General features: G+C 32.1%; 3 protein-coding genes across 4 annotated transcripts; 2 read left to right on the top strand and 1 right to left on the bottom strand.

Annotated features, from left to right (window-relative positions):
• Positions 1-72: 72 nt before the first annotated feature.
• LOC149735512 (uncharacterized) lies at positions 73-18175 on the bottom strand. Of its 2 annotated transcripts, XM_089878361.1 has the most exons (32): positions 17977-18175; positions 17836-17892; positions 17143-17257; positions 16585-16753; positions 16029-16162; positions 15524-15637; positions 15048-15169; positions 14464-14496; positions 13137-13334; positions 12745-12873; positions 12396-12514; positions 12106-12252; positions 11618-11782; positions 11196-11307; positions 10211-10339; positions 9685-9846; positions 9465-9541; positions 8974-9117; positions 8503-8671; positions 7330-7497; positions 6585-6793; positions 6416-6530; positions 5808-6014; positions 5292-5452; positions 4852-4996; positions 4162-4359; positions 3582-3725; positions 2973-3124; positions 2316-2517; positions 1750-1941; positions 1402-1569; positions 73-983 (listed from the first exon to the last, which is right to left on the bottom strand). In XM_089878361.1, the coding sequence occupies exons 1-32, from the start codon at positions 18022-18024 to the stop codon at positions 756-758; spliced, it is 4632 nt and encodes a 1543-aa protein (XP_089734487.1). In that variant the 5' UTR covers positions 18025-18175; the 3' UTR covers positions 73-755. The 2 variants fall into 2 exon arrangements, with proteins under 2 accessions (XP_089734487.1, XP_089734488.1); XM_089878362.1 differs by lacking the exon at positions 14464-14496.
• Positions 18176-18253: 78 nt separating this feature from the next.
• On the top strand, positions 18254-20325 carry LOC149735511 (malonyl-CoA decarboxylase, mitochondrial-like). Its single transcript, XM_089878373.1, has one exon. It carries the CDS (start codon positions 18365-18367, stop codon positions 19925-19927), a length of 1563 nt encoding a protein of 520 aa, XP_089734499.1. The 5' UTR covers positions 18254-18364; the 3' UTR covers positions 19928-20325.
• LOC149735510 (peptide-N(4)-(N-acetyl-beta-glucosaminyl)asparagine amidase-like) lies at positions 20305-26263 on the top strand. The gene is made up of 13 exons (XM_089878372.1): positions 20305-20466; positions 20658-20769; positions 21197-21345; positions 21618-21748; positions 22081-22203; positions 22473-22607; positions 23071-23171; positions 23557-23705; positions 24025-24148; positions 24281-24519; positions 24758-24860; positions 25343-25517; positions 25868-26263. The coding sequence occupies exons 1-13, from the start codon at positions 20369-20371 to the stop codon at positions 26026-26028; spliced, it is 1800 nt and encodes a 599-aa protein (XP_089734498.1). The 5' UTR covers positions 20305-20368; the 3' UTR covers positions 26029-26263.
• The last annotated feature ends 45 nt before the right edge of the window (positions 26264-26308 follow it).

Here is a 26308-nt window from a genome sequence, read left to right as displayed (position 1 = left end):
GGCGCGTGCCGAACAGACAGACTTTACTAAACGTTTATCTACGTTGTTTTTTGTTTTAGACTTTACCACCAATAATGAATTTGAGTTTATTGTGAAAGAAATTACACACAAATAAAATCATTCATTTAGGTTTTGTGTATATTAGGACCAAATGGGTTTCACCAAAAATGATACCTCAGTCATTAACAACACATTGATCACAGCCATATATTTATATAATGTGGCACTGGTGCATGAATTACTGGCGCTGAACTACTTATTGCACTTAGCAGGGCAGTAGGCTAATATAACAGCCTATTTGTAAATATAGTTAGATTTAAAACTGTTCCCAATTTTCCAGAAGACCATGCTTCTGGGTGAAGTTGACATGATAGAACTGCATACATTACAAACATACATGTATATCACAAAATATAGTAAAATTAAACAATTTTAAAGATTTGCTTAATCTGGACAACATATAATACATGAATAAACACAACAATTGCTGAAAAACAAAATTAAGAAGATGGAAAACATGAAAATATAATTAATATGAGAATATACTAATGTTCAACCCAAAATATTTCACATAATATGGGTTTTATAATAGAGGTCATGCTTATGTGATATGTAATGCTCATAATGAGAAGGTATAGGAAATAGTTACCCCTTTATAAATTATGGAAAAGATTTGCACAGATGCCTTTATAAAGTTACTTATTGATTAATATAGTGGTATAAGTTCACACAGAAACGGAAGATATATTTTAGCATTAGCCTGCCACCAGCAAATCGTCATAGCAACGTTCACATACACGAACAGGATTCTTGGATGCAGCAACAGTAGCAGTTCTTGATGAGCATTCACCACAGAAAATTTCACCACAGTGTCGACAATGATGCTTGCGCACAGTGATCGAAAAGGCCCGATTGCACGCGCGGCACTCTGCAGTTGATCTATCATCTGTCCATTTCTTTGATATCGTTGTTGTGTGCTTAACCTACAGAATTATATTTTATAAATATTACTGTGCAAATTTTTCTGATCTATTCTCGATTAAAAGCTCTTAACTGCTACCCTTGTGGGTGTATGTGTCCTCGGACAAAGCACTTAACGGCACTTGCTCCAACCCAGTGGTCACTAATGGGTTGTTCAAATTATCAGCCAGACATAAAAAAATGAATACACCCCCAAAATAATCACCCGCAAAGTAACATACATGGTAACTAGTAAGCTTGCCCGTGTTTAACGAATGTCTTCTACGGCTACGCGAGGATCAAGTAAGTGACATTTATTCATATCATACTGTATGGGTGATGTTATGTTAGACACACCAGGAGACCTAGGGTTTGGGCCTGAAAACCCCACTGCCCCAATGAGAAATTCAACTCTTATATTGGTATTCATCAAAAAATGACCTGTAAAGCTTGATTTTCCCTTCCTAGTTCATGCATGGCTGAATGTGCATCATCTAATTTCTTTACCAACTGGTTGATGTTGACTTGAAGTTGTTCAACTTGTTGTTCAGCATTTAAACATCGCTCAAGTAATGCCCTACGTTCATCAGCATTGCTATGAGCGTTTGTCTGTAAATTTAATGAAAGTAACTTTACAGCAACTGACAAATTTTTTTATTTAAAAATGTCAAAACAAGTCATTTTTTAGGTAAATAAAAAATTAAAATTAATACTGTTTTTTTCATTTTTCATATATAAACAGAGCAATTTTATTAAAAAAGTACAATGTGACATATTAACACCAAATACCTGCAAAATAACGACTTGTCCTCTTAAATCGTCGCACTCAGCTCTTATCACATCTAAGGTTTGCGACGTGACCCTCCATTCAGATCTAGCGTTACTTAGGTTTTCACTTAGAGCTCCGATCTCGAGTTGGAGTCGTGACTCGTTAACAACACGATCCGCTTCATTGGTTTCTAATAATCGACTTTTTTCCTCCTGTAATAAAACTTGTCAGTGGTTTGTATGTAAATGTGTAAAATTGTTGAAACGGAAATAAGAGATATTAAAGTAGTGATTTCATTGAATTAAAATATTGGTTTTTATACATTAGAGTCCCAGGACGCATTAAAATTAGTTCTAAAATCAGAGTTTAAAAGTTTACATACATGACAAAACCTTTATCAGTTATTATTAATCAGTGAAAGTTACTTAGCACAGTTGGGCCTGTTTTATGGCACACAGTTACAGAAATGAAAAACAATTATACGATATCGTTTTCAGTAAATAAAGTAGAAAATATACTGATGTAAAATATTCAAGCGGAATAGAGTTTAGAGTATACTTGAACAATATATTTCATAAAAACTTACCAATTGAACTTTAAGTTTAGAAATATTATCTTCTTTTAATTGAATAACAGTTTTATCCATTTCAGCCGCACGCTCCAATGACTCCTTCTCGCTTAGTGAAGTTTCTTTCAACGACTTTAACTCGCTCTGTAGCGCCACCTTGCTTGAAATTAACAAACTCTGTGCCTCCTCTAGTGTTGAAAGTTGCTCATTTAGTCGTTCTCTGAAAATTAAATTTTTGTTAAACTAAAAAAAATATTTTTATAGTACTGTAGGGTAAGATGGATGCTGTTGGCACATAACACTCTTTATCAACAATCTTTCAGAAGCATGAGGATATGGGTATATTAAATGTAACTTACTTTATCCTCACGTGGTAGAAAAAAGGACAGTTGTTATAACACGGATGTTCTGTTTCATACACCTTTCATACATCTTAAGGGTTCTTTGTTTACTACAACCTACCATGCACTCTTATACCAGGTAGTTATTGCAATTTTTTTTCATAGGTTTAGATTAGTCAACAGTTTAAAGCTGTAAATCAAAACTGACAACAAAAAAGTTGCTGATTAGAGATTAGTGGCCATGGATATATCTTATAGTTAATGTAGTAGAACCAGTATGCTGTGGTGTAGGGGGTTGGAATTATTGACTTTGAATTTGGAGTTAAATATTCACCTTTCTTCATTCCAAATCCTCTCCATTGCCACTCTCTTTTTCTCCTCCTCTTCTTGGATTCTTTTATTTTCTTTTTTCTCTTCAGCTAAGCTTTCATTAACTAGGCTAAAATTTTTCTTGAGATTTTCTAATTCTTCCTCAAGTGATACAACCTGGTACAAACAAATAACAGTAAAAACATACGAACAAAGTTATAAAACACAACACACTCTTAGCAATTTAGCAAAATGAAAATTATCTTTTTGGTTATTTAGAAAAAAATACCGTTGTACAATTTTCTCCTAACTTATTAATAATACATGAATTTGAAGCTCTATTTTTTTAATATTGGTTCTTGACAGTGGACCTACAGTTCAGACAAAGTTTGGCCCATTCCCCGCCACACTACGTACGAGTGGAACTTTTTACTTTTTTGTATGGCTGACAATTTACACAAACTATATGAAGACCACCAAATTAGAGCATTTTCAATTTTTTTCCAAACTAAATACTTTGGGGGCAGCTGACCAAATCACAGTACTGCCCCCCATATATAAGACCTATAATACCTTATTCAGTCACGTATATAAGACCTCACCCATATAGAACAGAAAGACGCAAACTACGCACCATGTCACTAAGCTCTTGATGTTTATGTTTCAACTCATCAACTTCAACTTCTTTTTCTTCTTTCATTGATTGATATTTCTTCTCCAATAAATCAACAGAAACCTTCATCTCATCCAGTTTAACATCCTTCTTTTCTAAGGTTTCCTAAAAAAATTATGGATACTAGTACGCTTTTTGCATAGTAAAATGCTTATGCGAATAACGATTTGCATAAAGTCGTTATTTGGTAACTCGCTAACGATTTGAATAAAGGGAATTAATATGTAATTGAAACGTGTAGAGGGACAATAACCATGCATGTGGTACTCAATAAGGGTTAAATCTACAGATATGTTTCAACACTACAGAATGACGTGTATATAGTGCTGCAGGTTAAGATAACAATTCACAACACTCTTATAAAATTGTTAGCCTACAGTTATAACAATTTTTAAATGTTCTTTGTGTACTACCAAATAGCATTGGACTAGAAAATAAAAACATACCATCTTTAAGGCTTAATTTTTCCTATAAACTAACTGAATCAATATTGTACAAAAACAAAAAAAAACTTCTTCATAAATATCCGATATTAACTCACATTAAGTTCAACAACTTGGCTTCTAGAAGTTTCCAATTTTTCTTCAATTTCAGATTTTGAGTCAGTGAGTTCCTTGCTTCTAGTTACCAGTGTTGCCGATTCAACTTTTGTTGCTTCAAGTTCGACAAAAGTATTTTGCAACACTGCTTCACTAGCTGTTAGCTCTGCAGACATGTTTTCTAACTTTGATGTTAATTTCTGTAAAATACAAAAACAACTTTCCACTTTCCAATAATTAAACATTGTATCTATGTATGTATGTATGTACTATTGTTAGATTAATGCTGTATTACCGCTTGCCCTAAATCAATGATTCTTAACCTATGCAAAATCTCATACACTTTATGTATTTTCAGCTACTTATAGTAAACCTCTTTTTTGTAGCAAAATAACAAATAATTATAAATTCGATTTCTGTGTCTGAATTTAAAAAAAAGTTTCGAAGAAGTGGCAAAAATAAAATTTTGCAAAACGTCATAACAGAGATTTTACTTGTAATATATTTAAAGGGGTAATGGGCAAACTCTACGCTATACCTCAATGCCCTTGCTTGCCTCGCCATAGGACCCAACCCAAATAGAATAGAATGTATGACAATAATCAGCCCACTCTAGGCTACATACCAGGTGACAAGCATCCCCCATATAAAAAATGTTTTTAAAAGATTATAAACAATACAAATATTCTTACTTCAATTTCTGCATCTTTTGATTGATTATCTAAAACTTTTTCTTCAAATTGAGATTTATGATCGCTAATTTGTTTATTAAGAAGAGAAATTTCTTCTTCCATTTTAGTTACAGTAGTTTTGTGGCCTTCAACTTGTTCCAACAGTCTAGAAAATAATATTTAACTGTAATTTTGTATTTTGTACCAAAAATAGTTAACTATATTGCTAGAATGAGTAAAAACGCAACATTTTTAACTACAAAACACCTTAAACTTTTATGTAAAATTAATAGAACAGCATAAAAATATAAATAAAATAAACTTTAGGTAAATAAATTATACTTAATAAAACATTTTTTTTTCACAAGCTCCTAATAATAGGAATTATAAAAAAAGAATAAAACTGGAATAAACAACATTAAAATGCCATATTTGTGCATACTAAATTAGATTCCATTTACCTCTCATGATTACTTCCATGTTCAACTTTAACTTGGTTCAACATTTCTTTTACATTTTCATTCTCATTTTGTAATTGTTCAATCCGTGACTGTGATGTCATAATGGTTTGTTGCAACACAGACTTTGATTCTCTTGTAGCCTCCAACAATGTCTCCAAATCCTGTTAATAGTTTAATTAAGACCAGACAAACAGTATTTCTTAAATCTGTAGTGACAAACTGGTGTGGTATTCTAATTGTTTAAGGACAAAACATGCTAAGTTGTATTTATACAAAGCTGACTCTTCTACTAATTTTGTCAGCACATTAAATAAAATTTCCATTTTGTTATATCCATATATACAAAAATATCGGTATTTAATTTATGTATCGCAGACTGTCGCAAGCCCAGCAAATTGTATACTTTGCATGTGTAATAAAGTCAACTTTTTTACCTGTTAAACTTCTTTATAAAGATAAAATTTAAGCATTTCTTTATACCTAGTAACAATAATAAAATGGTGGCGATTAATTTACCATATTCTGCTCTTCCATCTTCTTATTTTCCTCCTCCAGCTTATTTATCTTTCCTTCCAATTCTTCCAGGCTTTCTTTAGTTTTACATTCGGAAGTTTCTAATTGCGAAAACTTCTTCTTTGCTTCTTCCAATTCCATAGAAACATCATTTAATTCACACTTGGTGGCGCTGTGCTCTTGATTTAAACTTTCGATGTTTTCAGCCGACTGCATGAAGGATTTTATGCCAATAGTTAGTTAAATAACTTTTTACAGAAAAAAGGCAACAAATTATGACCTATATTACATGCTATCTGTTTTGCTTCATCATACTCACAGAAATATTTAAAAATAAAATAAATTTCACTTTTACAATAATACACATAATAAAATTACATTAAGCATGAGCAGAACTGTTAGTGCTAAAAACTCCATTAACACCAAATTTAATTAGTGTACAAAAAGACACCAAATTGAAATAGTGTACAAGAATACAACAAATTTAAAAAGTGTACTAAAATACACCAAATTTAAATGGTGTACAAAAAAAACAGCACATTTAAATAGTGTACAAAAAGACACCACAGTTTTAAAGTGTATAAAAATATGAGTCAAGGAACCAAACATACCTTGTCTATAGTCAGTTGTAGTTGTTCATTTGTAGCTTTCAATTCATCCAATTCCTTAACTTTAGTTTGTATTTCCCCACCAACTGAATCTATTGTCACCTGCATAGCTGTAATCCTAAATTAAATAACTTTGTTGGAAAAAATAATAATTTTAATGAGATATTTATACTTTTGTTCATTCTCTGCTTCCAGATTTCTCATTTCCTCTTTTCTCTTCTCACTTTCTCTTTGGTTTGTTTCTTTCATTATCTTCACCTTCTCTCTTAAAGTTTCCACTTCCACTCTTGCTTCTTGGGTGGCCGCAGATGAAAGATGTAACTCTTCCTTTAACTGTGAACTTTCTTTTACGTGCTTCTCCCTCATTTCAGATAATTGACTCTGCAAAAAAATTAATTTTAAAAATGGGACACATAAATATACTAATATTCAGTAACTATTTTTCAAAAACAAAAATCATTATATATATTTTAAAATGATAACACACATAAATAAAGCAACATTAAGAAATTAATAAATCATCTTAGTAAGGGTTCTGAATAGCCCAAGATTTTACCTAAAGTGCTTTTTGTTGTTAAAAAATCTTGGGCCCAACAAAAACATATAATTTTGGTTGGTATATGTTTTTGCTACTTTTACTTTTTCATGCACCTGTTATACCTAACGTATACATTGATTAAAATAAAAACTGCTGGTGGTATTGTGGCCACATATTTATATTGTGCATTATTATGTACATTGTGCATTTTTTTGCGATTTTAGTACAGTGACATTCTTGTTACGTGAATCTCAGTGAAAAGTTTTTCTTATTTAAACAAAAAAAAAAGTTTGTCCTTATTTGACGGAATGAACCAATATATTACCTCAAGCCCTTAGTGGTATTACAAATAACATAACATAGAAGTTATTAAACTGACTTGAACATCAGACAGTTGCAACTCAGTTGACTTAAGTTTCTCCGAATTAGATTTCTTTTCATTTATCTCTTCTTCCAAATTCCTTCGTAAATTGTTTATTTCATTACTTGCCTCAGCTTGGTGGGAAATACTTGTGGCTTGGACGTTCAGTAGCGTGTCTGTCTTTTCCTGGATTGAATTTGCAAGTAAGTATCAAAGTGACAATTTGGGGTTTAAGTTTAATTATTTGCAAAAATAATATAGTTTAGTCTGGCCCCATGGACCAGGGGCTAGTAATAGTAACCTGCCTCTAGCCCAAAGGATCGATACTGCTACCATTGTCGGCATACATGCCGTTGGGAAAGGCACTCAATGACAATTGCTCCAACTCAGTGGACCTGTATGTATGAGATGTCTAAATTTTTAAGTCATAACTAACCCCCCCCAAAATGTGTTCTGCAGTTAACAGAAGGACCAATTTTAAATTTTTTTAAGTTATACAGTCAACCCCGCTTAATCGGCCCACGTTTAATCGGACCACCCGCTTAATCGGACCACTATTCGCTGGTCCCGAATCTAAATACATTTTTACGTACAATCTTCCCCGGTTAAACGGACCAATACCCGGTTAAACGGACCATTTTCCCACCAAAAAATAGGTTTATGGTCCATCGGGGGCAGATGCGTGCACTATTTAGAGAGAAAAAGCGAGTGTTTCTTTATCGACGATCGGGAGCAGACCCGTGCACTATTTAGAGAGAAAAAGTGAGTGTTTCTTTATTGACGATCGGGAGCAGACGCGTGCACTATTTAGAGAGAAAAAGCGAGTGTTTTTTTATCGACGGTCGGGAGCAAACGCATGCACTATTTAGAGAGAAAAAGCGAGTGTTTCTTTATCGACGATCGGGAGCAGACGCGTGCACTATTTAGAGAGAAAGGGCGATGCAGGGGCCGGATTATGACGAACTTTGTTCACCCCGCATAATCGGCCAGTTTGGCTTGGTCCCGATGTGGTCCGATTAAGCGGGGTTGACTGTACTTGAAAAATCTCGCTCCAAAATGGGTTCTGCAATAAACAGAACTACCAATTTTACATTACTACACAGCAAATGTAAAATTATGAAGCCTATCATATCCGTACCGTAATACTTTAGATACTAAGAATAAATAAACAAACATAAATATAATATAAACCTTGAGTTCAGATTCAATCTTTAAATTTTCCTCTTCAGCTTCTTCCTTCAATGTTCGTTGTTTCGTTAAATCATCATCAAGTTCAAGAACTTTGTTTTGCAATGTCACAATGATGGATTGTGACTCGTTGATTTTGGATGACAGAGTTCGTAAAGATTCCTCCTTTTCACTGGAACATAGAAATCTAATATAACAGCGGTACTTGGTCTATTACACATAAACCCACTAAGCCAAGTAAAATCACCCTGATACATAATTTGAAAAATTGCGAATTTCAAGTAATTTTAGGCATTTACTTTAAAAGCAGAGTGCACATTTTTAACCCTTAACTTTTAAACTAAAAAATATGAATTTATTATAACATTTGTTTTGATTTATAGTGCATCCCTTCTTGAAGGGCTGAAAAAGGAATAAAAAACGGTTTGCAAGGTTTGGATTTTTCATAAAATTCAGATTGGATACTTATCTCACCTTTCAACCTCTCTCACTTTTTCCTCTGCCTCCTCCTTTTGTTTCCTTAACTTATTGTTCTCCTCCTGGAGTTGAGAATGAGCAGCAGCTTCTCCCTCTCCAACCTCAATCTTAGTTATCAGATTATTTCTCTCATCACGTAATCTTGAAAATATAAAAATGTTAACAGTATTTGAATCTTGAAAATATTAAAAATTTAAAGTCTTTGAAATTTACAAAGCTTTAACTTAAATCAACAAAAATGCTTGGCAAAAGTAAAATACTGCATTTTTTTACACCTATCTAATGAATTTAATGGCACTTTCAGATCTGCCTATTTCATACATAAACCGTTTAATTTCATGACAGGTAGTGCTATTTCAGAATAGCTAACATTTACCACATTATTCAATGAGTTCCCTAGGTTTTAGGGCAAAAAAATGTAACGCCTATGCTTTTCAGTTGAATTTCAATGGATGTGAGATATATAAAAGTAATAATATAACACTTACTTGGTAACTTCTCCAATTGCGTCTTCCCTTCTTTGTGTTTCATTCTCAAGTTTAGATGCAGAAGATGTCAGTTGATCCTGAAAATAAATAATCAAGTATGTAATGACAAATACAGGATAATAATGATAAGGTTAAGGCCTAAAAAGTCATTAAATCAATAATACTTACAAATAAAATGAATAATTGTATGTATTGAATATAACAAACAGAAAGAAGTTACCTTTAAAGAAGCTATTTCATGATTGCCAAGAGCGAGTTCTGTTTCCAATCCATGTATTTTCTCTTTCAGTTCATCGCACGCAGATTGAACGAAAGTTAATTTTTGTTCCGATGTTTCAATAACACGACTTCTCTGACTTGACTCTTCCTCAAATCGAGTTGTCTGGAACAAAATTTATTAATTATGAATAAATTAGCAGTTAATGATGTAAAAAGTGTCACTTATACAATCTGCATTTGGTCCGTATGTCACAACATGTTTTTGCCTGAATTTTGACTGTTTGTTCATTTGTTCGTTTTTGATCTAATTAGGGTTTTAGTAACGACTTAATGCTTAATCTTTGGTAGTACGCCAAATCACAAGCAAATTACAGTCGCTAAAAGGACACCAGTTAAAACTCTGTGAGAAAAATGTCAAATAAAATCATGTTAAAGCCTCTACAATAACAATTTTAATAGTTGAAAATTACAAAAACTTTTAGACCATGGACCATGACCTAATGTTTTAAAACAAAATAACCATGTACTTGTAGTTTAAGTTGTAGGACTAATTTCTCGGAATCCAATAATTTTGCTTCAATCAGTTTTCGTTCATCTTGATGCGACGCCCTCATAACTTGTAGATCTTCACTCATTTTTCTTTTATCATCATTAAGCTGCAGAGTATGAAATGAATAAATGAACAAAATTTATTTCCTCTCTACAGTCACGATAACGAAGAACAAAAGTTGAAAAAAGCGATAAAAACAGTTGATTGATAAAAAACAAATTATGCTTTGGATAAAACGAGACTGTTACACAAAACGAGACTGTTAAAAACATTTAATTAAACATTTTAAAGTTCTAGTTGGAAGAAAAGTGTGCGTAAGAGTAATGGGACAAACAATATGTTATTGACCATTGGGTTTCCAACCGGTAGTCGGCCATGGGCCTTTTTCAAGGGGCCATGAAATTTTTTTTAAAAAAATAATCTTTTTTTTAATTCATCATCTCTAACTCCACTTCAACACTATATAAAAAAATAGATTAAAAAAAGGTTGGGAACCCCTGGTATTGAGCATAATGAGTTTATTTAAATTTACAAATGTAAATTAAATATTTGTTTAGCGTTTTATCTGATTTTTACAAAAAGAAAACTATTAATGTTTTTACAAATGAATGTTTTTTATTCATAATGTGTTGATTTTATTTCTACCAATGGAATTATAGCAACACAAGTTTCTGGTGGTATTTATAACAATAAAGTAATTTGTCAATGAAAATAGTAACCTCGAGTATTGGCCAACTTGAGATTATAGCGTTTAAATATTACGGAGATTATTTAATTCAACCTAAAGTGTTTTTCCCAATTTATTAATATTTTGCAAACTCTCGAAATAACATTAATAAAATGCTTAAGAGTAGGGAAAAGTTGCCAATGTAAAATAGTGAAAAAAAACTAATTAATCCGATAATGTACTGTGTTCTTGTACTAATGTGTGAGTTATAAATTAAATGTATTTCCAATGAAACCTGTTTATTTTCAGCTTCCACAGCTTCTAGTTTTCCATTTATTTGAGAAAGTTGAATTTCTATTTGTTGTTTTGCTCCACTGGATTCCAATTCCAGTTGTTTGTTTACCAATCTAAAAGGCAAGAATATTCAAATGTATTAATTAGTTTATAGTGCAACAAATACATTCAGAAGGGGATATTGGCTGTAACTCATAGAACTCCCACTCCAAAAAATCAATAAATTTTAAGTCAGTTCCAATACAATTAAAATTCAGATTAGCATATATTTAGTTACTTTGATTTTTTACAACCCAGCCCCTACAAATTGCATAGATCATAAGATTATGTTTCATTTTGGGTGTCAGGGTGATGGACCAAATCTGGACTACATCCAAGGTCCCATACCATACAACACAGTATATTTGTTGTGTAAAAACTCACTTAAATTGGTTAAATTCTAAAGCTAAAGTTTCATTCTTGATTCTCCAGTCTTCACATTGTTCATGAGATTTGTTTATTTGTGATTTCAAGTCATCACATTCACATATAAGCGATTCATATCTTGCATTCATCTCTGTTAGTTCCGTTTCACTTTTCTCTTTCAGGCTAGGAAAACAATGTGTGAACAAATGTTATATATATATATATATGTGTGTGTGTAGAGACTTTCGTTAATTGTTTAAAACATGGTTACTTGAATCAGGATACTTGAATATTATGTGCTATAGGTGTCCCATCATCACCACCCCTAAGTATTCTATTAGGATCAAACATTTTATAGTGTTACCACAAAACCAGAATTCGGCTGCAGTAACATTCAGATTGTAGATTCTGTTGTTTAATAAAAATAATAGAAAGACCAAAACATTTCACCTATTGATTAAACTAATGCACATTGTATTACAGGTTGTGTGCAAAAAATGACAAACCTTTTTTGAGTTTCTTCAGCAGATTTTAATTGATTTTCCACTTCCCATTTTTCCATTTTCAACAAATCCGACTCTGTTCTTGTTTCTTCCATAAGTTTGTCAGATGAGATCGACTTTTCCAATGCAGATTGAACATCTTCATTTAATCTTTAACAAATAAGTAATTATGTATCATGAAACTAAAAAAACAAAGTCTAAAAGGTTAAAAAAAACCAAAGACAACTTAAAAAGAATGCTTCTAAAACTTTTACAAACAGTTTAATTCCTAATTTTAAACAATTCTAATTTACTTTTGCAATTGTTTTTTCATTTCAGATTTTTCCTCTTTCAATTTATTCACTTCTTTTTCCAACAGCAAAGAATAAGAAGACTCTTTCTCCAAAGCTGCACTCACATTGTTTAATTCTTCCTATAAATTAAAATATTTACAGTTAAATTTCAAAAATTTAAATGTTTCCAACACAGATAAAATACGTGCATAACTTCTGTTAAAAAAGATTTAACAATTTTGAAATTAAATTAAGAGCTAGAATAAAACGTGCTTTTGATGAAAAAATGTCAAAGTTAAAACATCAAATTTTAAACAAACTGTTATTAACAGTAGTGCAAAAACATGTAAAAGTAAGAAAATAACAAAACCTTTCTGATTTCATCCATATCCGCATGTAGTAACCTCAATTTTTCAGTTTCAACCGCAAACAACTTCTTTGATTCATCTTTTTCAACCTCTTTTTCTAAGTTTTCACCTTTCAAGCGTTCATTCTCCGCCTGTAGAAATAAACAGTCAAATAATTTAACAAACAAAGTTTAGAAATAAAACTAGGCATCAGGTCGTTGTAGTCGGTAGTGTTTTAAACTTTATTTGTTAGGTTAGTAAGGTTTTAAAAACATTTCAAACCTTATTAAACTTGAACGGCTTAAATTTAAATTTACACTGATTTGTCCACTACCCATTTATTGGCTTAAAATTCAATATTTAGGAAAAATAAACATATCTAAATTTAGGCAAAAGTAAAATGCAATTTCATTACCTTATATTTGTCGAACTCTTCTTGAGTTAACGTCGCCTGTTGACGCGCTTCATCGAGCAATTGCTGCAAGTGTTGTCTCTCTTCCTCCACCTTGTGACTCTTATCTTCGGACTCTCTCGTCATTTGATCCATTAGAGTCTGCACAGAGACTAATTCCTTCTTCAATACCATGACATCATCAGCACCAGGTCGTTGAAGCTGGTAACGTTTCAAACTTTATTAAACTCGAAAAATTTTGGTTTAAAATTAAATGGATTTTTCACTACCCCTTAATTAAGTTAAAAGTCAATATTTATGATAAAATAAACATATTTAGCAAAAAGACCATATTTTTTTTAAACAATGTATGTAGTTATTGCACATTTTGCGTTCTTTTACAATTCATAATTTTTTATGTTATTCGCTATGTTATATGATATGTTTTACACTAAAAATTTAAAATCACATATCTTTCTTATGATTGTGAACCTAATTATGGTTTCTTCAAATCAATAAATCTGTTACTTAAGATTCAAAACATTAGATTGCAAGGTTTGGCCGAATGCTTTTATATTTTGATAAATTTGATTTTGTTTATTATATTATACCCTTTTTGCATGGTCACTTACTCACTTTTATGCGTGTAAGTACTCGCATATTTACTCGTAAAAACAAAGTTAACACGCATAACGTCATAAGCGTGTCATCTGCTGTAGGAGGTTGGTTATTACTCGCATTATGCCAGTAAAGAAAAGTATGGTGGAAGTACAGTTTTACTTTTAAGAGCCTAATCTTTTTCGGGTATTATTTTTACAGGATTTAGTTGGTAATAGCACCATGAGGTGTTAAAACTTATTTTATGAACCAGTTTTAACAATATTGCGCTAAATAAGCTTACTGAATGTTGATACGCGCATAAACAAAATGACCATGCAAAACAACGCCGTTAGCGAGTTATCATATTACGAGTTAATGCGGATCGTTATTCGCATTAACTTTTTACCATGCAAAAAGGGTATTAGACTTTGATAACAATAACAAATTTTCAATCAGGTAAAAATTACAATAAAATATATATTTCAGTACAAAATTGTGTTTAATCACGCATTTGTACAACACAGCAAATGTGCAAAAAATCATTAAATAATCATAATCCCTATAAATATACATTTAATATTTTAATGAGCACTTTAAAGTGTAAGAATAAGCCACACAATATGCGAAATTGAGTGGAAAATATAATTGCTGGGTAAGTATACCTTTATGTTTACCTCATAAAATCTCTATAAAATGAAAAATTTGTTTAAAGTAATAAGTGCAGAATAACACTGTGCAATGTGTGGAATACCTTGGTTGTATCATCATGTGCGTTGCTAGATGGCTAAAATATAAGTTATGTTGCAAATATGAACAACATGTGTGTTAATATTGGTTACTGGTAAAGTGGTAAGTTACATTATAAACAGTTTTAAATACTTATCATTTACATCGGTATACTATTCTATTTTGTATGGGTAAGGTCCTACAACAAGGTCTAAGATTTAAACCAGATTTGACCCATTACTCTATTCGTTTGTGTAAATGGGTCTATATTCTTTACCTTGCATGGTGTGGCAACAACAGTGATTATAAAACAGGTGTTTTGTTTCACACACCTTGTGCCTGTCAATGAGTCCTATATAACTTTATGCGGGACTCTTTTTTAGAAAATTATTTTTTAATGTATGACTGGTAATTTAGAATTCGTAACGAACAACTGGGTTGGAGCAATTGACGTTAAGTGTCTTGTCTAATGACATACACGCCCATAATGGTAGCAGCATTAAGCCTCGAACCTGTTAAATTTGGGCAGAAATGACTAAAAAAAACTACAGGGGTACCACATATCCATTTATATAAAACAGTGTAAAGATATGATCTAGTATTACTCACAAGTTGGGATTCAAGATCTCGCACCCACGTTGCAGCTTTCTCTAATTCCACACTTTGATTTTCACTTCGCTGACAAGCAGCTTCCTTCTCTCTTTCAAACTCATCTTTCTTGGCTTGTAGATCTACAGTTTAAGATTAGGAAGAAACTTTTGTAAAAAAAATATTTAAAAGCGCTAATGATCAAATCATAAATTGGTAATACAATTCGAAACTAGTCAAAAAAATATTAGATTTCCCTTTAAAGGTAACTTAAAAAAATAACTCTATGTCATTTAAACTTTAAAGTATGTGCTGTGGTACACTTGGGTGGTTTTAAACGAACTCAAGCGTCAAGTGCGCTGTGAATCTATTTTTAGCTAATTAACACTAATTTATAAAAAAGGTTTCATCAGGTTGTGTAAGATCTCGTTTTTACAAAACTTGAACATGTAGTTTGAAAACTTTTGCTTGGTGTTTTGTTTTAATGCCACCATTACCTGCTACTGCTTCAGCCATTTTTGCAGCTTTTTGATTTAGTTCTTCTTTTTGTCTTGCTAGTTCTTCATTAGTGGCCAGCGCAATTTTCATTTGCTGCTTCGTATTTTCTAAATCTAAAAAAACAAATTAGAACAATGTATTGAGCAGGCACTACTGCCTACTACGCAGGTATAGGAAAATAGCCAAACAAAATAGAAATTAATAGTAGCCAGCCTGGTTGTATAAAACAGAGATAAAGAAGTTGTAGTGACACTGAACATTCTACTTTTCTAATAAGAAAGGGAATCTTGGAACTACTATAATAATATATATAAATATATATATATATATAAAAAAACATATATTTTTTTTTATTGTACGAAACGTATTGTCATTTATGTTTTATTTGGAAACTGTATCATACTATTGGTTACCATATCTTAGCTGGTATTTTTATAATATAACTGTAGTTTTAAAATTTTACTATGCCTCGTAGATACAGCAGAATAAACCGAATTGACTTACCGTTGCAAGTATTTGAATGTTCCTCTTTAAGTGAATCATATTCTTTCTTGAGTTCAGTGGTATACCACTTTTCATCAGTAAGGGATGCTTGTAGATCTTTTATTTCAGCTTCTAGTTCAGTTAGATTGGGAAGCCTGTTTAGAGAATCTACTTTAACTTAAGGAGATTTGATTTTTCTGTTATTTTCGTTTTTAATTATTCTATGCTAAGCTATGTTCCCAAACACCACATTTGAACTTTGAAAAAGTAGACAAAAAATTGTGTGTGTCAGAATTTTGGGAAAAATACATTTCATCAAGTTAAACATTTAACAAAAGCTTCAAGGTCATATAAATAACTTGTCACACAATTTCAATTCTTGACTTCTAGCTTATCTCAAAAGTCCCCAACATAATTTTAATGCAAGGGAGACAGGAGTAGTTAGATATGCATTACTGTAAAACAAAATACACCTCACTGGTTGGGATGTTTACTGATTAATGCATTGCACATGTGCACAAAACTCCAAGATAGCCAGTCTATTCCCCCCAGATTCGGTGCCTATACTTAATCTTACCCTGCATTTTGGGATGCTGATACATTGTTTACATGTTCAACGTTGGCGAAACCATTCACGTTAGATAACTGATTTTGAGGAGTAACACTTGGTGTCGCTAAAGAAGCATCCACCGGAGGAGCAGTGGCTGATGGAGCAAAATTCTTGTTCTCCGTCTTTTTTGGTTTATCTGGATTATAATTTAAGTTAAATTTAACATGCAAAAATATAAATGGTAATTTCAAGCAATAGGAACATACTTTTATACAATTTTGGCAAGAAAGAAATGTTGGCCATAAGGCCCATAACCCATAAGAAATATTAAATATATACTGAAGTGTTGTGTTTACACTAAGTTTATGCAAAATGATTGATTACCAGTTTATTATTTATAGTTTGATATTTAAGAACTGTAACAAACAATATTTCTACCTTTTCGTTTGGGAAATAACATCATCAGTCAAAAATAGTTTGAACGAGCAGTAAGAAGAACTCAAAGTTAAAAATACTACACAAGAAATACAAAAGTCACTTAATCATTAGAAATAAGATGGTAACTGGTTAGTACTATACAATTACCATTAGATTTCTCATTTGATGAATCTGAGTTTGGTACCGAATGCTCATAGTCAAAATGAATTTGCAAAGCTTCTGGTGTGGGCAGACCAACCATGCACATCGGGCAAATGAAACCCTTGAAAAATAGTAAAAGTTCATGCATTTTAAATATCTTGAGTGAATGTCTGAATATAAGTTAAAAATTCTTGAATGGAGGGGCAACAACAGTCGTTATAACACGGGTGTTAAGTTTCATATACCATGTGCCAGCTTACGAGGTACTATGGTCTATATATGTAACTTTTTTAATGTATAGGTGTATGTATGTAACTTACTTTATCCTCGCGTGGCCGGAAAACAACAGCCGTTATCACACGGGTTTAACACCTCCTGCCAGCTTACAAGTTACCATGTATGTTACTTTGTGGGTAATTACTTTTTCGGGATTTTTTTATTTTTTTAATGTATGGCTAATAATTTGGATTACCCATTAGTGAACACTGGGTTGGAGCAATTACTTTTAAGTGTGTTGCCTAAGGACACATACGCCCACAATGGTAGCAACGAAGAGCCTTGAACCACCAACCTCTGGGCTAGTCATGCATACCAACCACTATGCCTTCACATTGGACATACATTATAGAAACATTGAATACTAATGGTATAATTTAATAGTTAATAATATTTAAATACAAATATAAGGCATCATCTTACTGATTGTTCCGAGACAGGTGGTTTCTGCTGCACATCATTTTTGGGAGAGGTTGGTGTCTATATATAAAAGTATAAATGTTTATCCATAGAAATGCGCAGTTCACATTTTTTACAGTTATATGATTAGTTTTAGTTACTTACAGAATCTTTATCTTTGTTTCCAAGATTTTTCCTTATTCTGTTAAACATGGCATGTGTTTTAAAAGCGTAGCGACGAGGTGATTGCTATTGATTTGAATGTAATGCTATTGATTTGAATGCTATTGATTTGAATGTAAGATTTAAGGTCCTGCAACCGGAAATGCAAACTTTCTATTCTCTCTGTAACGGATCACTGCAAATAAAACATAACAAAATCGTCACCGTTTTCCTTTACATAAATATAGTATTTGAAAAAAGGGAAAAGGCCGAAAACATCACGTGCCTAGATTTAGGGGAATACCCGATAACGTCATAGGAATGTATGAACTGTGTTGTTATGTAACTCGCATTTATTATTAGCGTTATTGTTGGGTTTTGGCGTTATATCATGTGTTCAAGATTACTTCAAGCTTTTCCCTCAGTGGTTCATGGCGTGTCGACAAGATTTACACGTACGCTGACAGGTTTTACGGTAAAGTTCGTGTATGAAACAGACAATTGTGTCAACGGTCGTGCTGGGAGAAACCCTATGGTTGGCAGGTACCGGTACTCGAGTATTGTGAATCAATCCCGTGCATTGTCAACGCCGGCAAAGCAGTATGAGGTATTGTCGCATATTGAACAGGTTATGACAACTTTTGAAGACCATAAAATACATAAATTTCAAAGTTTTCTTGTTTCTGATGATGCATTGGTTCAAATTTGTGATGCTTATTTTCAATTAGAACTGAATGAAAGAGCTGCTGTTTTGTCTTGGTTGTGTGCTAAGTATGGTGTGCAGCATAATGAACTACTGGAAACATGTGAGATATTACAGAAGTGCATTAATAAGAGAAAAGATGCAACCCTCTTGCTTGCTGAGAGCCGAATGAGACTTCAGTTAGAACCTCTCTATAACCAAATATTTAAACTAATTGGAAGGTTGGATAATGGTGTTAAACATCTTGTGGACATTAGACACGATGTAGAGACAATTGCAAAGTCTAAAGCTGCAAATATTGATGTTGAGCAGTTTCAAAATTTGTCGAACCATTTAAAAGTAATTCTATCTCTATGGTTTTCAGTTGGACTTTTACAACTTAAACGTATTACTTGGGAGACACCAGCAGATATTCTTGAAAAAGTTGGGAGGAATGAATTAGTCCATCAAATTCGTAGCTGGCTGGATTTAAAACACAGACTTGGGCCAGATCGTAGATGTTATGCCTTTTTCCATTCAAGTATGCAAAGGGAGCCGCTGGTCATGCTGCATGTTGCATTGACTGATACAATTTCCAGTGATATCACATCAATAGTTGATTATTCTAATAAGCAAGTAAAAAGTAATGAACAACCAACAACTGCAATATTTTATTCAATTTCTTCAACCCAAAATGGTTTACAAGGGATTGACTTCGGCATCCATTTGATAAGAAAAGTAGTTGAAGAAATAAGCAATGAGTTTTCGACTGTCAATCAGTTCTCCAGCTTGTCTCCAATACCCCAGTTTCGAAGTTGGTTTATGACGCAACTGAAACTCACAGCTAAGTCAAAGTCTGAGCATGAATTGTTACTTCCTAGTGAAGTAAAAGAATTATCAGCAATTTTAAATGTTTCCAATGATTCTGTGTATAATAGTGTATGGACCATTCTACAGGACAAAGCATGGAAGATCGATGATAACCTACACAAGCTCTTAAAAGTGATTTTAGTTCGAGCTTGTGCACATTTTTTACATAATGTAAAACACAGGGGTTTTGCATTTGATCCTGTTGCAAACTTTCACTTCAGAAATGGTGCTATGTTATGGAGAATCAATTATAATGCAGATCCAAGTATAAAAGGATATGAAGCATCATTTGGTCTTATGGTTAATTACAGATACTTTTTAAATGACATTACTTCTTACAGCCAGAAATACATTCTTCAACAGGAAGTCACTGCATCTGAATCTGTATTGCAACTGATCTAATCAAAATATTAGTTCTATTTTTTTGCTTTCTTTTTTTATTATTCTTGAAAATAATTTATTAATTCTGTTTCTTCTATGCAATATATATATATATGCCCAAAGGATTAGTAATAGTAATATTATTAGGTCAATTTAAGTGCTGTTCAATAAATTTCTTTGGTGCCACTGTTAATTTTTTGCAATATTACTTAGTACTAAGAAGAAATAGTAGCGGATATCCAAGGGTAAACAAGGACAGACCTATCTTTCCCAATAAAAATTGTTCTTACAAAACACAGTTTGTTGCAGAGGTGCAAATTATTAAACTGATAAAGTAGTGATACAAATCGCTTTACCGTAATAATTTTGAATTTTCCAACACTGGGTGAAAAATATTCTTTTAATTTATGAATGTTCAGGTGTGTAGGTGCCTCTATAACTAATTGTGTAAAAAAGTAATCAATGGATTCCGAAGGTGTACAAGCTTTAATAAGAAACAAAGAAGACGATTTTAAAATTGTTTTAAATACTTTATACAAAATTGCAAGAAATATTTTACAGTAAGTGAAAGTTTTAATATGATATATAATAATATGTAAACAAAACAAATAATAAAATGCTGGGGACACTAAAAAATGGAAATTAATTATGTGGCTTGGGATTAGATATTATTATAAACTGTGATAAAAAATTGATAAAATTACATATTGTATTTCTAACTTATTTGTAACTGTATTTATAAACATAACAGAAATCCTTTAGAAGAGAAGTTTCGTTCGATTAAAATTGTCAGCAAAGCTTTTCAAGAAAAAATCTTACCATTTGATGGCGCTATACAGTGTCTGTTGGAAATGGGGTTTAAGGTAAATAAGCATGCTTTACATATTCAATTGAGCGGATCAATCACTGAATTTCTTTAGTTAAACACTGTAGTTAAGAGTATGGTTAAAGCGTTAAACAAATTAGGGGTTAAGAACTTTACTGATGGTAGTCCTTCTTTACACTGCTGTATTTTGGTCACTTGTGCATGTTACCATAGCAATTATTTCATACAAGTAATAACCTATCTTTAATCAATAATCATGAAGTTAAACCACTGAATCAAGAGACTACAGTGCGAGTTAATATTGTGTGTACCAAAATATGGCTTAAATTGGATATTATTATTTTGGCAGCTTAAGATAATTTTTCTTGTCGACCGTTAAGATTTAGGAAACTCCTGCATTACGACATGGCACCAGATTATGTAATCTTTTAACAAACATACATACATACTACATACATTCACAGGAAGATGGGGATAGGTTCACATTGTTTTCTGAAACCAAACTCGACGATTTAGAAGAAATATACAAACAATTAATGAATGCTGAGAAGGTCACATTAAAGAAGAATTTATCACCAAGTTTAAAAAAATCTCAGGAAGAAATCTTACCAAGGTGTGTTAATGTATGGAGGTTTTATTGTAAGAAAGTACCATTTTATTGGTGTAAACTGCACATTGTAAATTCCAATTTACTAAATTGGAATGAAACATACGTTTTGTAAAGAATACATGGATTTTTTTTTGCTATCTATTTTAACCATCGTTTTATTTGTTTGTTTATTCACTTTAAGTTGATAAATAAATTTACATTCAAAATCTCCATTATAACACATAGCAGTAGCAATTCAGATTATGGGAAAGTAAACCATCACTTTTTTCATTCAGATTAAAATCTCACTTACGACATACAGCTATGTATGAAAATAAATCTCTTCAGCAAAAAGCACGCGCTGTCATTCCTATAGTTGAATTAAACACTAGAACTGAAAAAAGGCTCAGAGAAGAAACTAATCAAGGTGGGAATCCTGGTGTATCTGTTAAGTTTTAATAGATATGAAAATTATAAAAAATATTGTAAATTAAAGTAAATGAAAAATATGGTATGTCTTTAATATCTTGAATAGGTTATTGAAATGTGGTTACGTACATTAGATTTTTCTGTAGAGCTTTGTTCAATTTAACATTTAAGTATGAAATGTAACTAAATGAATGAATTTACGCGAACATGTTCCATATTTAATACTGAATAAAAATTCCACATTTTGTTTTGTAATAACTTATAGATAAACATAACAGAGCATTAAAACTAGTATAGCCAATATTGAACACCTATTTTTTATATTTTCAGAATTTTCAAACTACCAATATTGCTTCTTACTTGAGCTACTACATTGGTTCAAGTATGAATTCTTCACTTGGACAAACCAACCACCATGTACTAGTTGTCCTGAATCAGAAAAATATTCAATAGGTATTTTCCATTCAACAGTATGTATTTGACATAAGTTTAAATTGTAACAACCACCAATGCTATGAAAGGGTATTTTAAATTTTGCATTCGCCCATTTTGTATATTTTTAAATTACATTTAACTGAATAAAGTTTTTACCAAAAAAAGAACAATTTAACTATTTAAGTATGTTGTGTTCAAATTTATTCTCCCATATATAACATGGCTACTGTTTAGTTCATTTGGTTTGAACCCACCATATTTATTTGATATCCTTATTCCTTATACAGGTATGTTGCCACCATCAGATGAAGATTTATTATGGGGAGCTTCAAGGGTTGAAGGATACACTTGTTCCAATTGCAATAAAATTCTCCGCTTTCCAAGATACAACCACCCAGAGAAATTACTTGAGACGAGAACTGGTATCTTTTTAAATGTTTAATATAGTAGGGTGGGGAAGATAGGACACCTTTTCTTTCAAATTTCCTGTCCCATCTGTTAGTAAACAAAGAACATTCAAAGAATTAAAAAACCCTATCCTCAAGACTCTCATAAACAGTTGTTAATTGTTTAAAACACGATCAGGATATTTGGATATTATGAGGTGTGTCCTGTCTTCCCCACAGTACTATATAGTTATATTTGTATAGGTAAAATATAATGCATTGTAAAAGATGTTTTCAGTGTCAAATCATGTTATTTAAATCAATAATTGTGTAGAGTGTAGCATATATGTTTTAGCCAATATCAGGTGTTAAAAACATGTTTTTGAGACCCAGGATTTAGGATAGTTAGTCTATTACCTCTATGCATTGTTGCCTAAAGTGAATGTATTCTCCGATTGTTCTTATTTCAGTTTTATTTATTTGATATATTCCACAACAGGTAGATGTGGGGAATGGGCAAATTGTTTTACACTTATATGTAAATCAATGGCTTATGATGCAAGGCATGTCTTAGATTGGACAGACCATGTGTGGACAGAGGTAGGATAGTTTTATACAGGGCTTTTAATCTCCTAATACTTTCTGCCACTCTTCAGGGTTAATAATATGAATGTAATTATGACACGGGTGTTCATACACCTCTTGCCAGCTTACGAGTTACCATGTATGTTACTTTGTGAGTGATTATTTTTTGGGGGGGCGGGTTTTCTTTTTTTTATGTATGGCTGATAATTTGGACACCCCATTGGTGACCACTGGGTTGTATATATGTAGTACTTTGTGCAAATTGATATACTAACAACAAATGAAGTTCGTTTACGCCTCTCCCCCTATTTTCGGAAGCTCTGGTTAGAAATATATATTGCATTTAATGTCTTATTTTGTCAACACACCAGTAAGTTATCAGCAATCTTTTTTATCACAGGTTTTTATAGTAAGCATGGATCGATGGTTACATTGTGATTCTTGCGAAAATGTTTGTGACAAACCACTCATGTATGAACAAGGTTGGAACAAGAAGTTGTCGCTTATAGTTGCCGCTGATCACGAGCATATTGTTGATGTCACGCGAAGGTACTATGATAAAAACATTGTTATATTTAGAGTTTGGTATTACGACTTTTAGTATGTAATGGACCACCACCAATTGTAAAAACTAAAATGCATTAATGTGTTGAATGAATGATAGTTGTATATGATTTGACACCCGATTTTTGACCACTGGGTTGCAGCAAGTGCCCTTTATTGTTTTGCCTAAGAACAAATATGCCTAAAATAGTAGCAGCATTGAACTTTCTATCCTTTGTTACAACTTAAGCGTTCTAAGCCCCAGCATTGAAAAGGTCAGAATTTAAATATTCGCTTTAAATTTAAACCTTTTTGTTTACTTCAGATACACCCGCGATGTAAATGCTGTTGAAATTCGAAGAAACGAAATGTTTGATTCTGATTGGTTGAAATCTACACTCCGAGAATTAAACGAAACAACACGTTTATCAATGACACAAGCAAGAAAGGTAAAATTAAAAGTTCATAAACACCATTTATATCCTGGTTTAACTGTATATTGTGCAATTAGAATTCAGCATCTAATAATAAGAATTCCACAAAACTTCGATATTCTCATATTTTTCTGTTTTTATTTGCAGGAAAAACTCAGAAATCGTCTGTTAAATGAAGAAAAGGAATTGTCTTCGGTGAAAACAGAAACTGGTGCTGAGTATGAAGGTAGAACATCTGGATCGTTGGCCTGGAGGTTGGCAAGGGGGGAAACTGATAAAGTTAGGGATGGAAAAAGTAAGATGGAAACCTGTGAGGTTATAAGGCCAAGTGAAGATGAAATAAAAAGTGGAATGTTGACTTTGGAATATTCTTCAAGTTTAGATAAGTAAGTTGTTTATGGTTTTATTATTTATTGTATTGTTGTGTATGTAGCCAATTACATTGCTTTGTATGTAGCCTTTATGTTAATATATCAAACAAGTTACCTTTGGAATACTTTTAAGTTTAGATAAGTAAGTTACTCTGTATTTATTATATTGTTGTGTGTGTAGGCCAACATATTGATTTAAATTATTACTATCGTATCGGTAAATAAAATAAATAACTGATTTATAATGAAATAGATACACAAGAATAACTGACAACAATAAATCATATGTTGGTTGGAAATCGTTGGTTTATCGCCATCAAGATGTAATGAAAAAGGTGGAGCAAGATTGGAAACAGGCAAGTTTGAAAAGTTATCATATTTAACCCCAATTTATCATTTTTAACCCAAATTTATCATATTTAACCCCAATTTATCATATTTAACCCCAATTTATCATATTTAACTCAAATTTATCATTTTTAAGCCAAACTTATCATTTTAAGCTTAATTTTCATTTTTACCAAAAATTTATCATTTTTAAGCTTAATTTTCATTTTTACCAAAAATTTTGTAATTTTTAAACTATAAATAAGTGACACTTACCTCTATGGCAAGGCAATGACAGTCTATTTTAATACTTATAATATACTTGCAAGAGTTACCACAGACTAAATTTGTTACTAATGTTTTTCATATGGCTGAACATTTAAGGACACACCCCCTATAATGGTTGCAGCATTAAGCACTAAACTCAGTATTTTTTCTTATAATGTAAACGTTCCAACCAATGTGCTGTGGTGCCATTCAAACTATTAGGAATTAATGTTGGATTTTTCAGACATACATCTGCAGAAAGGAAGATACAAGTGTGGGTTATATTTCATGGCGTGTTGAGTTACCTAATACATGCTTACTTACTCATGTTGAACTTTGTGTGAAAGATAGTGTATTTGAACAAGGTCATGTGTCATGGCTGCTTACTACAGATAAAACAACCCATATTGTTAAGTCAGGCAAGTGAAGTTAACATTGTTTTATTACTTTTACTACACTGTTAATTTAACTGAATACTGACAATGCCCTAAGGAATTCCTAATTTCAAGAACCTGTTACAGTCACTGGCGCAGAGTACAGGCTTGCGGTGCATTCACATCTAATTCGCTACTCTTATTAAAAGAGCAACCAACGCACGCACATATAATGTTTCGACAGTGACAATCACCAGATTACTAAGTAAAGAAATGAGACTTCAGTACACCCTGTATTTTGTATAAAAAATAATACAAGGACACCATATTTTAACAATAATCAATTCAAACTAGGACACGTATTTTAATAAAGATAATGTTATCCATTCTTACAGGGACAACTGAAAAAATTGATTTGACAAAATCCAAGTCACAATTTTTTTCAATCCATGCGTTTCTAAGAGGGGAGAACTGGCAACACGCTCAGCTATTCCGTGAACCTCTTAATACATCAGAAATATCTTTCAATGTAAAGGTGTTATGGAAGCAAAAATAGGTTTTCACTGTAAAAATGTATTTTTTTAGGTGTAATCTTGTTGAAGAAATTTTGTATATAGTATAGTAGGGTGAAGGAAGATGGGACACCTTTAGCACATAATATTCAAATATCCGGATCTTGTTTAAAAAAAATAAAAACGGTCTATGTGGGAGCCGTGAGAATATAGTTTTATAATTCTTTAAATGTTCTTTGTTTACTACTAAATGGGAAAAGAAAATAGAGTTAAAATGTGTCCCATCTTCCCCACCCTACTATATATGTTGAGCTTTTAAAGGTA

The sequence above is a fragment of the Ciona robusta genome, chromosome 5 (genome assembly GCF_009617815.1).
Source record: "Ciona robusta chromosome 5, ASM961781v2".
NCBI classification, from domain to species: domain Eukaryota; kingdom Metazoa; phylum Chordata; class Ascidiacea; order Phlebobranchia; family Cionidae; genus Ciona; species Ciona robusta.
The sequence above is the reverse complement of the archived record's forward strand: the minus strand, read 5'-3'. Positions and strand labels throughout refer to the sequence as shown.

What these genes read in the sequence shown, in the direction of transcription:
- LOC149735512 (XM_089878361.1), bottom strand. Translation starts at nt 18,024, where the DNA reads ATGTTTAACAGAATAAGGAAAAATCTTGGAAACAAAGATAAAGATTCT. An exon ending in ACATTCAAATACTTGCAACG is followed by an intron (nt 15,638 to 16,028) that starts GTAAGTCAATTC and finishes TTGTTTTTTTAG; the next exon opens with ATTTAGAAAATACGAAGCAG. An exon ending in CACATGATGATACAACCAAG is followed by an intron (nt 13,335 to 14,463) that starts GTATTCCACACA and finishes AAACGTTACCAG; the next exon opens with CTTCAACGACCTGGTGCTGA.
- LOC149735511 (XM_089878373.1), top strand. Translation starts at nt 18,365, where the DNA reads ATGTGTTCAAGATTACTTCAAGCTTTTCCCTCAGTGGTTCATGGCGTG.
- LOC149735510 (XM_089878372.1), top strand. Translation starts at nt 20,369, where the DNA reads ATGGATTCCGAAGGTGTACAAGCTTTAATAAGAAACAAAGAAGACGAT. An exon ending in CAGAGAAGAAACTAATCAAG is followed by an intron (nt 21,749 to 22,080) that starts GTGGGAATCCTG and finishes TTATATTTTCAG; the next exon opens with AATTTTCAAACTACCAATAT. An exon ending in ATCAGAAAAATATTCAATAG is followed by an intron (nt 22,204 to 22,472) that starts GTATTTTCCATT and finishes TTCCTTATACAG; the next exon opens with GTATGTTGCCACCATCAGAT.